This window comes from Phymastichus coffea, unplaced genomic scaffold (genome assembly GCF_024137745.1).
Source record: "Phymastichus coffea isolate CEN01 unplaced genomic scaffold, Cenicafe_Pcof_1.1 PCOF00035, whole genome shotgun sequence".
NCBI lineage: Eukaryota > Metazoa > Arthropoda > Insecta > Hymenoptera > Eulophidae > Phymastichus > Phymastichus coffea.
In genome coordinates, this window is record NW_026706846.1 from 1,440,836 (window position 1) to 1,462,431 (window position 21,596).

Sequence of the window (21,596 nt, forward strand, 5' to 3'; positions counted from 1 at the left end):
TAAAGCACAAATACAAACAAGTAACTAGCGAGCGACAATTACGACAATGGAAACAGCAAGTTGAAGCAGGAGGCAGTATATATGATAAATTATTCAAGATATCAGAATATGTTTTTAATAATTTTAATGAAGCTATGATATCGAAGATGACTGTACATTAGGGTGGTCGTTAATTTTTTTTTTTTCGAATCCACTTTCGGGCCGGGTGAATTTGTACTCTATACCCCTCAAAACTCGTGCGCAAATAGGTTTTAATTTTTTAAAATTGATTTAACACGTGCCTCAAAGCACCTCAAGTTTCCCATGTATTTTAAATGGGAAAAACATGTAAAAACGGTTTTCCCTCTAAAACCCAATCAAAATCTCGAAAATTCAATTTAAAAAACATATTTTCTTGTGTATTTTGAGACGCTGAATCGAATGGTGCAGTTAGTTTTTGCCTAAATTGCGTCAAAAAAAAATTATAAGCCAAAAACTTCGAAAAAATCGAAAAATAAGCTAAAAACGGCAATCGACTGGCTTGTAAACGTCATTACCGATCAATTTCGTTTTTAAAAATACATATTTTCTATGTATTTTGAGACGCTGAATCGAATAGTGCAATTAGTTTTTGCCTAAATTGCGTCAAAAAAAAAATTAAAAGCCAAAAACTTCGAAAAAATCGAAAAATAAGCAAAAATCGGCGATGAACTGACTTCTAAACTTTGTCACCAATCGATTTCGTTTTCACAGGTGGGTATTTTAATGTATTTTGACTTGCTGAATCGAATGGTTCGATTAGTTTTTGTCTAAATTATGATTAAATGAAGTAGAGAGTGAAAATCGACGAAAAAAACATGAAAAATCAATGCAAAGTTAAAAACAAATTCAACAGGGAATGAGATAAAAAAAAGGGTTGTAAAGTTTGAAGCTCATTTCTTTTTTATTTTTGTACGATAAATCATATATTGAAAAATAATTCTCTTTTTATCCATAAATTATAATTTCCCCTTCTAGAATTAATCAAATATATGAACGATTCAAATAACATGTCTAATTAACGAATTATGTATACGGTTGCATCAACGTCTCCTTATTGGTATTTGGAAATAAACTTTGGTAATCTTTTATCACTGGTAATAGATATTGTGATTGATTATAATCTTTTGTTAAAAGGTTGTTAAACTCCGTGACTAATTTGATTTCTCGTTCTGCCGTATCATTCACGACCCTAAGGTTTTTAACAACTTCTAATCCATGAATGTAGCTTCTGTCTTTTGCCCATTGAGATGGATGTTTCGTTAAAAAAGAGATGTCAATTTTGAAGCGCTTGAAAAATTCATACGTGTCATGGCAAATAAAATCACTGATACTTGAATTGATTATTTGAGTCACATTTTTGTCCGTTGCCAAAATTCGTTTTTGATAAACAAAAGCACTACTAGTTGACTTCAAAGCTTCACACATCTTTAACTTTTCTTCTGTCGAAATGGTAGAGTCAAAAAATGCTAGTGCTGATAGTTCCGGTACTAAATACCATAAATGATTCTGAAATTTTGTTATTGCACAACTGGATACACTTTTATCAATACTTTTGTATTCATACAAGGACTTCAAAAACTTCAAATCTTGACTTGGTGCCTGAGCAGCGTTCTGTGTACTAAACCAGCCTTGAACGTAGACTCTTGTTATGAAGATACAAACATCCCTACATTTCTTTCGAAGTTCTGAATCTAATAAATATTGTTTCCGGAAAATGAACATTTTTAAACAATAAATTGCTTTTGCCATAAACCTGGCATGGTGAATAGCACCAGGTGGATGGAAAGTATTACCTTGAGGCAACGTACCTCCAAGGAATATAACTACTAATTCTAAAAATTCTTTGTAGTCACTTCTGACTACGTCTGTTTTTAGCTGGTCTAAGCAAAAGCTTAAAATAGGCTCTATCAAATTTCGAAGAGATATTTTTACAAAATTATCCCTGATACCTGGTTCATACTTATCTTGATCAACGGATGGCCAAATGTCTTGGAATTGTCTAAATAAAGGCACATCGGGGCCAGTAGACTTACCGAATTTCAATTCAAAAATACATTTGAGTACAAGCTCGTACATATGGTGTCTACAGATTAAATAGAGAAGATCCTTGCCGATTAAGCCCTCTAAGATCACACAAGCACCATTAGTGCGACCAGTATTGCTAGCTGTAGAATCGCAGCAGAGAGCTTCAATATTATTATGTAAGGACCAATCAGTTAATGTTTCATATACTGCTTTCGCTTGATGTGCTCCTGTACTTGAAGAGATTTCGGGAACACCCAAGAGTTGTTCTATTTCGCCGCAGGTGATGATAATAGCAAGTCTGTCTACAGTTTCTCTTCGTAAATATCCTGGAAGCAATTTCCCATCCAAATGGATGGTGCTTGGTAAATTAGAAAAAAGAAACGGAGCAAGCTTCTTAATCGCCTCATATCGTTCTTTGCGCAATTGTTTACGAGCCTCGGCAATGGATGTATTGTTTATTACTAAATTTCTCGTGTCAACGCCAAATGCTTCTGCAGCTGCCATCAATATATGCATTGCGTTTCTCTTGCTAATTTTACATTTATCTAATGCAGTTGCAAGTTTTGCAGTGACTACTAGTTCAGTAGCTCGTTTTTTTACAGGAGGTGTTGATTGAAATTGTGGAGATTCAGATTCTGGTCCAATTATCTCATTTAATAGTTCTGGAAAAAAATATGAAATGATATCATATTGATGAAAGAAAATTACACTGGGATCAAATATTTTTGTCAATAGACTATTAATAGAATGCAAACCTTTAGAGACTGGTTTGAAAGACTCGTACTTGTTCAATATTGTTAAAATACCTTCTGCTCTGTCATTGTCAACGTTGGCCAAAGTTTCGTTCTCCTCAACATTGGAATTTCCACACTCTACTTCCATTGCCGATGATTCATTATTCTCTAAATTGCTACCAGATGATTCATTTTCTGATCGTTCTAAAACTGATTTATATTTATATTTAATAAGTAACTATAATCTAGGTTTAAATAATCAAACTGAATATATATATTTTACTCTCAAATAATTATTTCGTATTAAAAAATAACTTCAAATATTCTGAGTCATTTTGAAAAGTTAAATAATGATCAATTTATATTATAGTACTAATGAATCGTTTATAATTTTCAAAAACTAAGCTCACCCCTTTGATCCCTTAAAAATTGCTTGTCAAATTCATCTTCCATTAAGTCAAGTGCATCTGCATGAGCAATATCAAATAATTTGCTTATACTCTGTTTATATTCTTGTTCTCTGTTCTGCTGTGTTATTGAGCTGCGAGAAGGATTCTTTTGTATTTTTCTCCACTTATCATACTCATTTTCTAATTTTAAAACACATTTTTTTTCCTCTTGTGTTGGTATTCTTGCTTTCTTCCAAATAATACAACATTCTTCAATAGCCAATTTAGCAGATTCGCGTAGAGTCTTTGATACTCTTCGGAGATTGTAAAATAACACAGCCAGCATTTGTTGTATAGATGGCAGATTATATGTTGCCACTATTTGATTTGTGCAATAACCAATGTGTTTGATCTTTTCACGTAAATAATAAGACATAATTGAAGATATTCAAATAGCCATATATTTTAAAGATGAAGAATTAAAAATAGCATTTAAAATTTTATAATCGACCGTGGATTGAAGACTCAACGATTCATTCTCTTTACTTTCGTCTAACTAGTTAACCAGGATTTCTAAAATAAAACATAGAATTGACAGACTGTTTATGAAATATCTTTGCAATTTAAGAATTCAGTTTCTTTAATTTATGCATTATATTTATTCTCTAGTTAAATCAGATTGCTGAAAACTTCTTTGTATTTTTTGATCATACTGTAAATCCTGTAAAAAGTATAGAAATAATTATTAGTGGAAATAAATAATAATTTACAGAAATTGTGTTCATTAAGGTGTCTTTGTACCAGAATATTAAATTTTTCAATTATCTTTATTATTTTACATGCTTGGAGTTGTGAATACATATTTTGTGTGAAAAAAAATGTCACTAAGCCCTTTACTTTTATTAATTTTTATAATATTTTATAAGAGCATTCAGCTACTTTTTTAATTATTTTTCAATGCGAGTTCACAATGGTCATGATTTGATATAAAAATTATATTACTGGGTCTCATTTTCTTTGTTAAGTATTGGAGTATGGTTTTAAATAAGTATAAAGACACCGAAATATCTTCTAATATTATTTTATTTAATAAACAACCTGTCAAGCTAACGACTGAAAATATATTGATAGGAAGAGAGAAAATAAAAGCTTCGCCTTTGCGCAATGTTGTTCATATACTTTAGAACAAGATAACTGAATAATAAAGAACAAATTGATTTTATTTATTAATAACAATAATATTTAATTCACACTGAAAATTGCGTACAACTTGTAAATTAAATATTAGAAAATATTTCTCACCCCAAAATTTTTAAATGATTCAAAAAATCATTTAAAAATCTATTTCCCACACATTAAAAAAAATCGTGAAACACTTTTGTCTTATAAACTTTTACACACAAAAATTATGGAATACATACCTGAATGACGAATATTCTCTATTAGATTGGTATAGGGCATCATTTTTTTTGTAAAAATAAAACTCGTAGATAAAATCCATACATGTTGTTTTTTCAAGGATGCTTCATAAAAACCAGTCTATATTTGCAATAAAGGAGATATAGATATAGATAGATTGTATATATCGATTTTTTTCAAATAATATCAGTCTCCTCAATTTAATTGCCAATTAAAATGTTAAAGAAGCTATTATCACTTTTTGCTAGATTGCTAACAATATTCTATGTAAATAAATGTTTTCATGTTGTATCTTGTTATCAATAACACTGTGTAACTCTATTTTTTGTTTGAAAACACAAACCACATCACATTTTAATTTTAGTTTAGCTTCTCTTGTTTACGTTATGAAGTCATTATAACCTATAAGGCAGCTCTTGGAGATTGACAACTGAATAAGACTTTTATTAAGTAACTGATAAACTAATTATGGCATCCGTAGTTCTCCTTAGGAACTAACGTATCTGTAATAAAATTGTAACTAAATCAGGTACTCGAAAATAAGAAACTATTGTATTCTACAATTAGAAATATAAATACAACGTCTTACGGTTGACAGCATGATATCCAATGCAGTTTTTACTAAGTGGCGGTGGGTCTCCAATGCAGTCAGTTCGCGCATGCGCTTCCGGTAATATGCTACAATACCCACATTTAAAATGGCTTTACTTTTCGTTATTCAGGAAATAAATTAAACAGATACGATAATCTTATAATTACAGTAACGTGGTTGTCTGTACTATTCATAAAAATTATTGTATTATTTAAATTGTTTTAGCCGTTTTTGAATGAATTAATATGACCTAAAAGTATTTGATACATCAGTTTTTTTGACTTATTGAAAAAATTTCATATTTTTAGTTGATCTCAAACATTACAAGTACATATGTCGGTCAATTGCATTGATTTTTCATGTTTTTTTTCGACGATTTTCACTCTCTACTTCATTTAATCATTATTTAGACAAAAACTAATCGAACCATTCGATTCAGCAAGTCAAAATACATTAAAATACCCTCCTGTGAAAACGAAATCGATTGGTGACGAAGTTTAGTAGTCAGTTCATCGCCGATTTTTGCTTATTTTTCGATTTTTTCGACGTTTTTGGCTTTTAATTTTTTTTTGACGCAATTTAGGCAAAAACTAATTGCACTATTCGATTCAGCGTCTCAAAATACATGAGAAAATATGTATTTTTAAAAACGAAATTGATCGGTAATGACGTTTACAAGCCAGTCGATTGCCGTTTTTAGCTTATTTTTCGATTTTTTCGAAGTTTTTGGCTTATAATTTTTTTTTGACGCAATTTAGGCAAAAACTAACTGCACCATTCGATTCAGCGTCTCAAAATACACAAGAAAATATGTTTTTTAAATTGAATTTTCGAGATTTTGATTGGGTTTTAGAGGGAAAACCGTTTTTACATGTTTTTCCCATTTAAAATACATGGGAAACTTGAGGTGCTTTGAGGCACGTGTTAAATCAATTTTAAAAAATTAAAACCTATTTGCGCACGAGTTTTGAGGGGTATAGAGTACAAATTCACCCGGCCCGAAAGTGGATTCGAAAAAAAAAAAAATTAACGACCACCCTACTGTACATGATATTGATTTGAAAAGATGGGCTTTAAAAAAAAAGCTGAAATAGCTATGCCTTTATTCAAAGCATCGAATTGGTGGATCTGGCAATTTAAAAAGAAACATAATATAGTATCTCGAAAAATCACTAAATTTGTTACAACAGATTCATTGAAAAATATTGATGAAATTAAAAATCAATGTGAAACTTTTAGAGTTGAAATTAAACAATTGCTTACAAGATACGGTGCAAGCAATGTATATAATTCTGATCAGAGCGGATTTAATTTGGAGATTCACAGTGGTAGAACATTAAATTATAGAGGACTGAAAGAAATTCAAAGCATAGCACAATCACTGTCTTCCTTAACACACAGCTACACTATTTAACCTGTTATATCAGCAGAGGGTAATTTGCTTTCACCTTTATTTTTAGTATTGAAAGAAGCAAGTGGAGACTTTGGGCCTCGAGTTAGACAGACATTATTTACACCAGAAAATGTATTAATACGAGCTTCTACATCTGGAAAGCTTTCTAAGCAACTGCTTCAGACGTGGATGCAAGAAGTATTTTTAAAAAATACTGGGAATTCATCGGTCTTACTCTTAGACTCTTGGAGTGAGCAATGTAATAATACCGTACAAGAAGTTGTACCGGAACAAGTAATTTTAATGATAGTAATTTCAATACAATATCAATTTACAGGAAAGAAATTTTATCATAAAAATGCAATCCCTCGTACATAATCAGTTATCTTCTCCGAGGTATTATAATACTTTTAAGCATGCATGGTTCAAAAGTGGTTATATTGATAGACCTCCAAAATTTGATAATCCTGTTGAATTTTGCTTTGCCATAAAAGAAGAACCTGTATGTACCTACGAAGATAACATTGTAATTATAATTTGTAGTTGGTGTAAAAAAAAGTTATGCTTCAATCATTTTTTTACAGAGTATCATTATTGTAAGAATTATATACTATAATTATATAAAATAATTCTCAAAAATATCAAACATATGTACGGGATAAAAAGAAAGTTGTATTTTATATATGTTAATATGTATATGAATGTAATTATTAAAAAAAATAAATAAATAATATTTATAATAAACAAAATATATAATAAAATGTTTTTATTGCCACTTTGGGACTCAAAATACAAATTTTTTCGGTAAAATTTGATATCACGTTTGAACGTGTAATTTCCCCCATAATTCGAATCTGCCATAAGCAACAGTAGTTTCCATTTGAAATATTCAAGTTGAGCCAGATTTGGGCCAATTTTTGGAATTGGACTCAAAAAACTTAGTTTCTCATTTGAAAGAACGAAAAACATTACAAAAGAAACACTATAAATCTTTTCAAGTCCAAAAAACACGACTTTTACACATATTTGAGGTTATGTAAGATCATAAGATAATTTTTTTCGGTCAAACTAATTAATATATCTTAAAGTATGAGTCTTTCCCTTCAAAATGAATTTTGAATCGTTCAGATATCTTTTTCTTTCACCGAGATATGATAATTTGAATTTAGCGTCTCGCCATCTTATGCACTTCAAGCGTATGTAGATAATTATAATTGGCAACCCTGTTTTTACCACCTAAATTACCGTATGGGCCGCTACAAAAAAATACGTGTCCAATATTTTTCGATACTCTAATCGTATGCAAAGTTTGAAGAAAATCGGTGACGGACGCCTCCCTGGCTTGTCAGAAGCAAAATGTACAGCGTTAGAATTCAGAATAAAAATCCAATAAAGAAGGTAAAAGGGATAAAGAAATTTGTATTCAATGCTACAATTATATTCGAGGACAAAGTCAAATGTCTCTGAGAAAATGTAACTCCAAGCCGACCGCAAAAGTCTATCAGATCACGTCATCATCAGTTATACGTACAGCGAGAGACAAACAAAGATCGCACTCAATGCGCATAACGATAAACGCTTCTTGCTACCTAGAACCACCAATACACTTCCTTGGGGTTATTACAGCATCCTATTGGTGGAACGGGAGGGGATAGAAGCGTTGGAAATGATCGCAGTCGAGTCGCCAACCGCCGTCGAGCCGCCAAAAAAGATTGAAGTGGGAAACGTGTTATATCAATTAGCACCCGAGGCTGCAGAGCTCATTCTCATCGAGAAAGAGTTTTCTGCAACAACAAGTAGTAAGCAGCAGGAGCATCTGTCTTCTAATTTTATTCTTCGTCGCTAGACTTGGCAGTGTCCTACTATCGACACTATCACCAGAATAATTGATTTCATATTTTGATTTTTTTTAGAAATTCCGCATTTTAACTGTAATAAAAGTTTCGGGAAGATTTTCCTTCTCACTTATGATACTTTTGATTGGATCTACTTTGCTTATTATGGCTTTAAGAGGATCGACTATTGGTTTGATTCAAGACTTTATCAGTATAATTTCGGGTATATAATTATTTACGGTATAAACTATGTTTCTGTCTTATTGCTTCTGCTTTTACGAGTTGAAAAAGCTCGTGTTTTCCCGTTGATATAATCAGCCATGAAAAAATATACAACCAATCAAACAATAAAACTTTTGCTATCCCGAATTTTTTTAACTAATTTACAATACTCTAATTCTAATTGATATTTCTTCAATTTGGGTAAAAACAGCGTATTTATTATTAAATAACAAATCATTTTACATTTCCTACATCCACAACATGAATGGAAAAAATGAATCGTAGTTTAAACAATAAATCTGTTAATATTTATGAAAACTGCCCCGTACGACTAAATATCTATCGGATTTTGATTCAGAAGGTTATAGAAAAACTTAGTATTTTACGGGATATTGATCGGTTTCGAAACCCCCTTGGCCCTTAAACTAATGCATAGTAAAACTGAATCAAGGTGTGTAGTTTCATACGTCAAGCGTTGCGAAAAGCTATACATATACTGTAGCTTTGTTAGGCAGTGACGGTGGTGCAGCAGTTGCCTAACAGAACTACGGACAATATTAGAGAGTCCATTGATTGAGCACTCATAAAACCTGTCCTTCTATAATTATCCATCTTCGTTGATATTATGTAGTATTTTCGATTGAAATCTTTCGAGGATTTTAATATTCGAATTGAGAGGAGCCCTTCAGTTGAGTGCCATAAATCCAAACTAGTTTGAGTACAACTTTGTAGAGTAGTAATTTGTTTTCAGTTGGCAGCTTCGATTACGATCTCCGACAAGCAAGAGCATTTTCCTTTATTTTAGTCCTAACTTTTTATAATTTGTGAATATATGTATCTCGATATGGTCTCACGATGCCGAATAATACGGATGGTTTTCATTTTGTGGTCGTATTTCTTTATGGCAGTCTTTATTTTATTTATTTATTTTTAGGCTAATTTTCATGCCATTTTGTACTTTTCACTATTGTTTCGTGGAGATGAAATGAACATATTGTTTTTTGACTAAGTGGCCGTTTTGACTGTCTCTTGGTTTTTATGATGATGTTGTGGAATAAAATACTAATGATTATAATGTGCATTCTATTATTTCAATTCTTAAAAACATGAATTATGTTACAATATAATCTTTAAATTTCTTGTATTTATATCTTTATTCAGACATTTTAATATAACAGTTCCACCCATCGTTTCTGTTACCTTCTTCATTAGAATAATTATATTTTCAAGTAATTCTTTTACCACAGTATTATGAGTTCAATTTTTAAATCTCTTTAATTTTGTTTTCATTACTAGAAATGGATTGTATTTCACTGTTATTAAACTTTGCTTAGCTATCTTGGCATAAGTAAGTGAGTAATTAGTATTGGGAATCACCTAAATCACTTAAATTTATTAATTTATTAAATATTTTTTCATATAAGCTATTTTTCTTTTGTAATTTAACATTTAACTAGGTAGGTAAATTTCTAACTTTAGTAGGTAAATTTCTGTTTTCATATTAATAAAGTTTATCACTTCGTCACCAGATATAGTTAAATTTGTCTTTTCTAAGTATAATAGAATTGATAATCACTTGCTATATTTTCTATATTATTTGCTATATTATAAAATATTTCTTGTTGTGCTTTCGTTATATCTTTATTTTTCTATCTAATTATTTAATACTCGTAAGCTGAAATTGTTAAACTGAATTTTATGCTTTAATTTTTGGATTACGTAGATTAGAGTATTCAAAGGAGCAGATGAAATAACTCAGCAGATAATAACAGAAATACCATGTTCAATCGTGGAATTCAACACAGAGAATGATGATAGAAAATCAGCAGCACTTGCTATAGGAGCTAGCTCAAGTGTATTCATTTTTAAAAACATGAGACCACATTTCAAGTTTTGTCTACCTCCATTGAACGCTGATATTCGCGAGCAAGATGTAAGTATAATACAGTATCATTACAGAACATATAAGTATTAATTCTAATTTAGAAATTTGTTATTTTTATTTAAATATTATTTAAAAAAATATTTAAAAAATTGAATGAAATATACATTAATATACTATAATAACCAGAATTCCTATTTGCGCTGACTACATAATACCTAAAAGTAATAATGAGTTATCCCCAATTGAAAATAAAGACGTGTTTTTATGACGTCTTTTCTTGACGTCTTTTTTTGACGTCTTTTTTAGATATGATTTCATGTATCAAAATGGAACGTTTTCAGGCGTCTATTTTCGTAAAAAAAGACGTCATTCTTTATAAAAAGACGTCATTTTCTCGAAAAGAATTTATCGCGCATTTATTAATGACGTAATTTTCAGGGAAAATACGTCATTTTTTCAGGATTATAAACTGTCCCGCTTTTTAAAGATGTCTTTCTCCGAGATAAAAGACGTCATTTTTGGTAGAAAAGACGTCCTTTCCTCCCGACGAATTTTCTCGGGCACTTAATAATGACGTAATTTTCGGAAAAAGACGTCATTTTTCCTGATTATAAGATGTCGCGTTTTTGAAATACATCTTTTTCCGAGATAAAAGACGTCATTTTTTTGGCGATTATAAGACGTCGCATTATTGAAAAACGTCTTTTATTCAGATAAAAGACGTCATTTTTTGTAGAAAAGACGTCATTTTACGAAGGAATAAGTTCATTTGTGATTTTTTTCAATTAAAAATAATCTTTATATATTAAAAAGTTGTAGTTTACAGACGTTATATTTATTTTGACAATAAATTACGTCGTATCACAATTCAATGCAATGCTCCAAACATTGAACACAAGCATAAAAATGATAGTTTTTAGTAAAATGATTATCATAAATCAGCCAAATTCATTCCAATATTTTGTAGCTATTAATCACAAACAAGTTTCATCTGCGCGCAAACTAACGCTAGAAATTCTTAATAAGAATATATATTTGGAATGGCACACAAGTACGATTCATTCTCACAAGTCAGGTAAACACAAATTCTATTAATAGAAACACTATCGATAGCTCTTAATTCTCCCTCAATAGATACTATTCTTTTAATTTGAAAATTGAGAACGTGTTCTTCAATATCGATAATATTCGCTACATTCACGGTCTTGCATAAGGTCTACTCTTGTTCATTTAATGTATCTACAATAAAGGAATCAATCTGTATATAATCGTTATCGATTGTTCTTGCAAAAGAATTATTCGATCGAAGTCTTGCTTTATTGCAAGATAAGTAGGTACAATCCATTTTGACTAATTTATGATAAACACAAGTATAATTGGACAAACGTAAAAGTTCTATCCATTGGTCTACTGGACGCAAATCTTTACCAAAATACTTGCCAATATCAGTGCTAAGCACATTTGCACACTCGTTTGTTTCTATGTATTGAATATAGGGTAACGCACGAGAATCCGGTTTGTTTGCCAATAAGAATTTTCGTAAAGCTAATTGGATCTTTCTCATTCCCATGACTCTGCAGAGTTGATATAATACACCTTTTGCAGCATGTATCTCTTTCACAATAATTCCATTTCCATTTTCAAATCCATAACTGGAATGGTGATACAAAGAACCCCAGTTAATAACACTTTGAACTACATGAAGCAACTGATGAATGTTATAAGTCATTGCACTTCTCGAATATAAGATTTCCGTCATTCCTACAAAAATCGTTAATAAACGGTGCGCTTCGCATAACTCAGCCCTCGTAATATTTTCTTGCATCAGTATGTAATAAGCTCGTACCAAGTGGGACCCATGTATGGCATAGCACTTCATTCGAGGAATCATCATCAGAGCTACTGTACTATAATATAGTATCTAGTTTTGGTATTCTTTAGTTTTCCAAAATTTTCAATCTCATATAGAACAAGAATTTCTCATGAGCTTATTCGGGACTTTCAAAGCTCTTAAAAAGTTGTCAATTGCATCCGATTCAGCATATTTATAATGTCTACCCAATATTTAATAAACTGTTTGCCTATTCCCAAGTCCATAAAATGCATTGGATCAGGAACAAAACCAAAAATAATATCGAACCCCCTTAAACCAGTTAAAACCGATGAATTTTTAACTCCGAAAATTGTTTCGCCAGACTCAACAGCCTGTCGCATCTGTTCCCGCGTATCCCGATCGTTTCTGTTGGCTATATCATCATCGATGACAATATATTTTACGCAACCCAACCCAACTCAATAACCCGGGTGTAGACACTAGCTACATCCATAGTAGCCATTAAATTGTGTCAGCCCTTGCATGGGTGGGTGTGCAATCGAATCAACGCACGAGCAAATTGCATGTAGATATATTGTAATGCGGTACATTACAAAGCCTTTCCTGAGCGCTGCATTATTTGCAACACCTCAGGAAAGCCATTCCCGTCCCTTGCCGTCCCGTAACCAGTTTTACAAAATAAAAACAAACGCGCCATATAAAAAAACAATTACCCTTTTCCACGCCCGAACAACCACACCGGAGATATTGGCAAAACAAACTCGACAAACGCGATCCGACGGACACTTAAAAGAAAAAAAAAAGGAGCGCACCACGAAATAAGAGAGCGCACGCACACACTCACTCCCGACCACGTGTTGCTGACCGGCGAAAGAAAAACGGGAAACTTTACTGGGAAATGCAACGGAAATGCAGATCCGTTACACTCACAGGCACCAACACCAACACTCACAAAGCACTGACACCCCTGGGGCGAGCAGAAAATCGCCGATGAAGTGGCAGCCGGCAATCAGCTGTGTCGGGCTGCCGAACACCATCGGCGACATCCTAAGCGCCACACACAATCACAACAGTGACCACACACAAACACCCGGGAAAACGTCACTTAACCGACACGGGAGCGCCCCAGGAGGCGCTCCAACAACCGATACGGGAACACGAGGCGTACATGCGAGAGACCGAGCGGCCATTTTGAAGCACCGAGATGAACTAAGCATGAGCGAGCGAGACAGACTGAGACAGAGCGAGCGAAACAGAGCGAGCGAAATAGACTAAACAAGAGCGAGCGAGACAGATTATATGAAATGATGAATAGAATTATATTTAAATGCGAAGATGGGGGCGCTACAATTGAAACGACGTATATTATATATGTATTCACAACGAATTAAAATTAAAATTATAATTAGAAAATGAACATGGAATAAATACCGAATTATAAAAAAAAAAAAATTTGCATGCGACCGACACACCCCCTATTATAATAGCGAGCGTGTTACGTGACACTTCATTCTGTTATAATTGTATTTTGTCGAATAATATTTCGGACCCGAGATTTCCGTTCGGACATAGTATAGCTAGCAGTATTCGTGTGCGCGACTCGGTAGGAATGTGCGGCAGAGGCTGATTCACGCTGCGGCAGCATGCTGCGACAGCATGCTTTGGTCAGCGTGCTTAGCTAGGTAAGACGAGCCGATACAAGAAGCGTAAATGTCTAAAGCGTATGTGCGAGAAAGAGACGGAATGCGAGGAGAAAAGATATATAATGAACCGGCGAAAACAACGACCCCAGATAGGGAGAATTAGTCAGTTAGGAGCGAGCGCTCAATTAAGAAGACTGCATTTTTCCTACTGAAGTTAAAACCATAATAAGAGTTTGAGAATATAATTGTTTGAGTTGCGATTAAGTATTAGAAGTGTCGAGTACAATTGTTTTAATAATTTTGTGTAAACGAAAATCATAGGAATTATCATTTTCTTGCGTGTTGCTACACTATTGGATAAAGAATATATTGGACAACGAAAATCATAGCAATTATCATTTTCTTGCGTGTTGCTAAAGTATTGTATAAAAAATATATTGGACCAGTTGATCTGATCAGATTCAAAGAAAAAGTGATTGGCCACATCACGAAGCGAATAATATTTTGGACCAATTTATATTTACAATATTAATACAAAGTGAGTAATACTTTTTATGTAACCAAAAAAATAATAGACATCGCGAGGCGAAAATTACGCGTCTGAGAATTTATATATATATATATCTCTCTATTCTGCTTAACTTATTTATGTTGTGAAAGAGACTAGAATAAATATTATAATTATAAACGCCTATAAGTGTATCCATATGCTTCCGTACTATATTAAAGAAAATCGCTATTACATTTTTCCTTTTAATAAACAAGCGAAAAACGTTATAAACGTTCAATTATTTATTTTACAAAAACGATATCGAGTGTCGAATTATAATTAACAGGGATTTCATTATTGACGCGCGAACGGGCCGGGGTGCCCGAAAGCCTGACTGCCGCCCGAGTCTAAGGCCGCTCGGCTGTTAAAAAGGCCTTCGTACGGGACAAACTCGCCTCGCGCGAGTTGTCACCTATCAGAGCGATAACTACCCATTAACTTTAATCAATAAATTAACCGACAGAATTCGAACCTCTGACGAAATTCGCTAGTGACGTCACGACCGATAAGCGAATTAGAATAAAATTTGATTTCCGTCCGGATAGAAAAATAGATAAGAGTAGGGGTAGATCTTTCTCATCAATTAATGTAAGCTACCTTAGTGAGGGGTGAGAGAGGGTAAATAACGACGAAAGTAGGAGAGTTAAGGATGGCGCTGTATCCCTCTAATTTACATACGGACCAATGATAAAATATTCGGAGGGCGCTACCGATATCCGAATTAGCATACCGACCAATAATAATATTTCTTCTCGGAAAGAGGAGAAGAAAAGCGGTCTTTGACCGCGAAAAGCCGATTCTCGTCCATTTTACCACTGGTCTTCTAGCTAGAAGGAGTGATTGAGCCAGATAATCTCGTTACGCAGGACTAATTGTGTTAGACACCGTCTGTTCACGCTAATTTCGTTCGCCGAAACTCAGCAAGGAAAATCGTAAGTAGGCAAAGTGCCACTCATTAAAATTAATCGCGGAATACGGGAGTGGATTTTTTGGTGCAATAGGTCGTCGCGACGCGTGAATCCGTCGATGCCGGTACCTATTGAATCGCGCTGACCTTTCCGCCATTTCGTCGAATAGAACGTGAGTGTTAGGATCATACGGATTAAAAGTAGTGATTAATTTTTTCGCGCTGACCTTTTGCCGATATAGTATTTATAGTGTAGAAGTAGATGAATAAAATCATTGATATTATTAATCGCGCTGGCCTGCCCGCCATTTATCAGAATCGAACGTGAGTGCTAGAATTAGACAAAGGAAACTTGTGATTTAAGATATTCGCACTGACCTTTTGCCAAATTAACACTTTATTGCGAATATTGAAAGTAGACGAATTAAGACTCACGATTTAAGTATTCGCGCTGACCTTTCGCCCGTATAATAATTTATTGCGAATATTGGAAATAGCTGAATTAAGATTCGTGATTTAATTATTTGCGCTGACCAGTGCACCATTTTTGTCAATCGAAGACCAACCGGAAGAATTAATATTTCGATTATTTCATGTCCTTGCTATTTCATAATTAGGCAGAGTCATATTGACTCTAATCAATCTGACATTTGCTTCTGATTTAATAAATAAGCCAATAAAAGTAATTGATTGTTTTTTTTATATAATAAATTTACTTTTGTTACCCTATCTCATTTGCATGCTGGTGATTTTCAGCCGCGAGCGATTATAATCGGGTAACGCTAATTCGCTATATTTTCGGATTCCACGATAGGTAACATACGCGCGAATTCGAACGGACTTTCGACCTGAAATAAGGATTCATTATCCAAGTTGCCGGCATATCATAAGCGAGGAGACGAATAGGAAACGACTTGTTGGACATCGAGGCCTGGAGCAGAGGAGATCGCGAGTACTCACCCGTTTGCACACCGCGCAGTCGCTGTAAAAGCAACCGGGATATGCGATCCCATTAGGCCCTATCTCTGACGATCGCCCTAGTCAAACGGCGGTCTGGCGCCCTAAATAATCGGGGATAAGGAGTCAGCAGGCCTTGTGGCGGAAGAGCTTCGGTAGCGCGGTTAAGGCCCCTGAAATCCCCCGCCACAATATAATATGTGATGTGCCATTAACATTACATATTATTCCATCATCAGAAAATGTATTCATACGCGCAACAAATGGCTCAAAAAATACATTCATATTAATTTTAGTTTTTCCAAAGTATAAACCACATACAATTGCTCTTAACGTTCTTATTTTCAAAGGCAGTTCATTCACCATTATTTGAATGGGGGTTATAGAAAATGATGAACTTTCAAACACTGGAGAGGCATCGCTGTTAATTGTTATTGTAGCAAATCGATCTTTTTTTGATTCAGGTAAAGACTCTCTTAATTTTCTATACATTAATCCACTATTAAATTCATTCACATCCAATCCATAACGCGTTCGAGCTTGGACGATCGACTCAAAATAAGCCTAGTTGTTTTTGAGATGGTGTACTATTTCCCATTCGGGATTGAAAATACAGAAATATTCGTTGTAAGTGGGATCCTTCAAAAGAAATTTTAAATCACATACAACGCAATGAGCATTTTTGCTTTCCCCAAGATCGAACTATGTAACAAAATTTTTGCATCTGGGACATAATGAAAAATATTCTACGGAGCCCTCATTGACGTTGAATTTTTTATCAACAAGATAACGCGTTTGCGGAAGAGCCAACGCATTTGAAAAAACGTTGAACATTTTTAATAAATCAGTAACAGCCGATTGGGGTAAATAATATTTCGAAGAATACGACAAAATGGACGCGTAAATTTCGGCCTTTGTCAAATTTAATTCGACATTCATGGGCTCTTCTTCCTCATCGGATAGAATATGACGTATCCTATCTTGAGGCAATTGTTCATTAACCGCTATGTCTTGTAAGATGTCTTGATACTCGAAAGCATCATCTTCGTCGTCTAGCTCTTCTAAATATATATGTCTTCTGTCATCCTTTAAAATTAAATTAGAAGATACTTTTTAAACAATTTTCCAATAAAATTTAATAATGCGAATGCAATTATAAAAATTTTTCAAATATAAGTAATTTATAAAGAAATAAAAACTTCGTTGATTTCAATTATTAATAAAAACAAGTTTTCTTTTTGCTTAACCCATTAACGTGCTAAATCGAATTATTGTGCATCCGATTACCGACGTACAATGTACCTATATTTTCACGTCTTTTTTTCAATCGATTTTTTTACGGTTGTTCCACTATTATGATCGAAAAAGTTAGCGTGAGGCCCCTAGCGGTTGAAATCGTAAGCCGTGGCTCCAGTTCGTTGTATAATTTTATTTGCACGGTATTTATGTAAATTGATTGATTGTCGTCATTATTAATAAAAACATCATAGCAGATTTTTATATTGAACCAGCAGTAAATAGTACTTCAATATTTATCATCGAGTACAAATTTGAGTTGTATAGTTTGCTCATATTGTAAGAATGATTTTTTGAACTGTGGATTTTGCTATATAAAAAGTTCTCTGATTATCAAATATTTGAGTGTAATATAACATGCGATTGCCATTATTATCTATGAAATTATTCGCTAATCACTTATTTCAAAAGTAATATTTATAACTCAATCATTAAGCCATTCACTACGTAATTCTCATATTTTGAGGTTAAAGAAGCATTGGTATATGATAAAACAATAACTAAATGATTGAAATGTTAGCGTTTCTTTTGAATACGTGAAAAACAAATAATTTCATCAATAAAAACGACATTCTCACATAATATCATTGTCAAACTTTTGTAATTCGAAAAACTTTTGATATAGCGAAATATACATTTTGATAAACGATTTTATATGAACTATAAGAGTACTATAGCTCTCATAATTTGAATTGAATGATATTAAAGTACCATTTACTGTAGGTTCAATGTGTGACGGCTAGCCGTAACTTAGTTTTTTTTAAATTTAATTATTAAATATGACGAACGGAGTAGAAACCTTCCTGATTTCCCACGATGAAAACGCGTTCGAGATAAAGTATTTAAACTTTGATAGTGGCCCGAGCCTGCGTACTCGGCCTTACAATCAATGCTCTATCCTACTTTGTCCCACGTGCATGTGTTGACAGGAGCCTACGATCATCGCGTATACATCGTGAAGTGCTATCACGCTGATAATGGAAGGGGACCATAAAAATGCAATCTATCTTTTTTTCCCCACAGAATTTTAAGAAAATATCCGTAATATTAAATAGATTTTCATCAATTTCGTAAGTTATTATAATGCGCATCTTTTTGTCACCGAATAACCAATAAATAATTTTATATTAGAACAATAATGTATTTTATAATAAATCGTAAAAGGTTTGGATTTTTCTGAATGTTTATAATAATCACTATGTATCGTTAAAATTAATTAAGTTTAGTACGATTTTGTATAAGTAATTATAAACTATAGCGTTACTCTTGCTCTTAAAAGTGGCACTCCTAGAGCCATCTCTGGAGAAAAGGGCCTAAGTTAAAAAGGGACCACCCTTTCTCTCTCTGAAAATTCACGCCCACAGACCAATAAAGAAATCCTAGATATGATTAGAAAATTTCCCACCAATACAAAATTTGGCCGTTATCGCTTCATGGGCCTGAGGAAAGGGATTTCCACCCAACCACCCACTGCTTATAAAAAGCTCTGTACAAGACTGGAGGGCAGTAGTGGAGTGGGCACCAGAAAGTGCCTAACAAGAAGTGATTACCAGTAAGTGAGTGCTGGAGGAAGCATCAAAGAAGAAAAAGTCAGCCAAAATTCAATTAAGAAGCCACCCAAGTATATTCAGAATATATAGAGAGAGAAAGAGCCCAAAGAGCAGAGAGAGCGCAGCCTTAATAATAAGTAATTAGAAAAAATAAAAGTAAGTAAAATCTTATATCTGGCTATCCTTTTCTTTCTTTAAGCAATCCGCCCTTTTTTTTGGAAATTCATTAAGCGTGAGTCTGGTGAAACTGATTTTCTGGAGCCTATACATTTTTGTATCGGTCTAAAACCGATTAGAAAGGTGTCCTCGATATCTGAACTAAATGTTAGGATGATGACATTTATTTGAATAATTTTTCATCTAAGCAAAATGGCGGCCGAAATAAAAAAATTTTGTTCTAAACTTGATAAATTTTTTTCTCAGAAAGTATAGGTGTTAGCAAAAAATTTATAAGAATAAAAATATCTTAAAATCAGCTAAGAAATACTCTTAAATTTTTTCAAAACGTTTTGAAACAATTTTTGATTTTTGAAAAATTCAAAAAAATGAAATTTCAAAAAAGTTGAAAAAACATTTTGAAAAAATTCAAGAGCATTCCCTGATTAATTCTAAGATATTTTTGTTCTAATAAATTTTTAGTCAAACTGCATAGTTTTGAAGAAAAAATGTGTGAAATTGTAAAAAAACTTATTTGTATATTCAAAATAATGAGCAACAAATAAATAAAAAGGCCGAACCAACGGGATTTTCGGTTCTCTAATTGTTATGCCTGTTAGCCGGCGATGGTACATCACCGTTGTCATCTCTTACCACGGGGAGGTCGACAATAGAAAGAGACATTTTCTTTTTTTTTGTTTTTTGCCTTGTTTTTTTACTTTTTTTTTTATTTTTTTTTGTTTCTCGCCTTATTCAAATTTTTTTATACTTAAATGTTTTGGATAAAATCTGATAACTAGATTTAATTGAAACTTATAAAATTATTTATGAAAATCAAGGAAACTTGTAGAACAAAAATATTTTTGGCAATCAACGCAAAATTGTTGTGTTCTTTTAGAACATTTTGTGAAGTTGAAACATTTCTTTTTTGCCATGACTTTTTCGTGTGTGTGAGATTGTCGATTATTGGTTTCATTCAAGTATTTTGATGCTACAGCTAGTGCAATGTCTTTTATGGTTACAACTTTTTTACCACGCACCAAATTCTTGAGTACGGCGGCATTTGTAATTGATCCTTGAATAATTCTCATTAAAACTACCCAAGTTCACTTTTTCGACCTAATACACGGCAATAGACTGCTACAGTAATAATCATGTTGGTCTACTCCACCCATAAAATTGTTGTACAAATTGAAAGCATAAGGACAAGGTATTTCAACTTTACCATGTTCATCTTTAGAATATCGTTTTGCTGAAGACAATGGAATAATGCCAGCAGCCGTCGAGAGCAATGAGACAATTTTAGAGTCCATGACTGATATGTAGTTGACACCACTATTTTTGTCATGTTTCACAAAACATGTTCCTCTCTTTGATTTATTATTAAGATCAATAGTGACTCCGCTTACTCTATTTGCTCTCACAGTACCTGTAGCTCGAAGACCAATTTTTCGTAGATGAACGAAAAGATCTGGTGAACTGAAAAAGTTATCGAAATGAATGTGATAACGACTGATCTTTCTTGGTGACACAGTTGTTAGGAGCCTCTGGAGCATTTGTAGAACAACGCGGCTACCCAAAGCACAATTTCTTTAATTCTCTAACTGCTTCGAAGGGAGATGGTTTGATCCTTTCCCACAATATATATCAAAATCAAAAATAAATCCTTCTTTATTGCAAATAGCCCACAGTTTCAAACCAAAACGTACAGGTTTACCTTTCATAAACTGCTTCAAGACTGTCCTACCATAAAATTTGATCATACATTCATCAATTGATAAAGCTGTGGAAAAAATCGCAAATTGTTGGCAGTTTTTTCGAAAAATATCTAAAGGAACACGTATACGCCAAGCTCTATCATTTGCATTTTTGTCTTCATTTTTTGATAGCTTTATTTCTGATTTTATTTTTTCAAATTTTTGACGACTCATGGCTAATTTTACTAATTCGCAGACTAAAAAAGGATTATTTGACCAGTAATCTCTCTGACTTTTTCTTGAATTAAAGATCGATAAAATAATAATTCCTAAAAATGTGTTCAAGTCTTGTAGAGTAAGATCACCACCATTGCATACTGTTGTTTCTACTATAAATGCCTTTAATTCATCAGAAAAAAATAATTCAAACAAATCAGTCAGAGAATAATCGAGGATCTTTTTACGATCAGATTCTGAAAGAAAAACTTCAC

The 21,596-nt window shown here is 33.1% G+C and overlaps 1 protein-coding gene across 2 annotated transcripts in view; it reads left to right on the plus strand.

Annotated features, from left to right (window-relative positions):
• Positions 1 to 21,596, plus strand: part of LOC131663400 (Bardet-Biedl syndrome 1 protein homolog) — a 517,955-nt gene that overhangs the window by 282,341 nt on the left and 214,018 nt on the right. For both annotated transcript variants that reach the window (XM_058933792.1, XM_058933793.1), the window contains exon 3: positions 10,354 to 10,563. In XM_058933792.1, the coding sequence (XP_058789775.1) occupies positions 10,354 to 10,563 (210 nt within the window). The remainder of the gene's footprint in view (positions 1 to 10,353; positions 10,564 to 21,596) is intronic.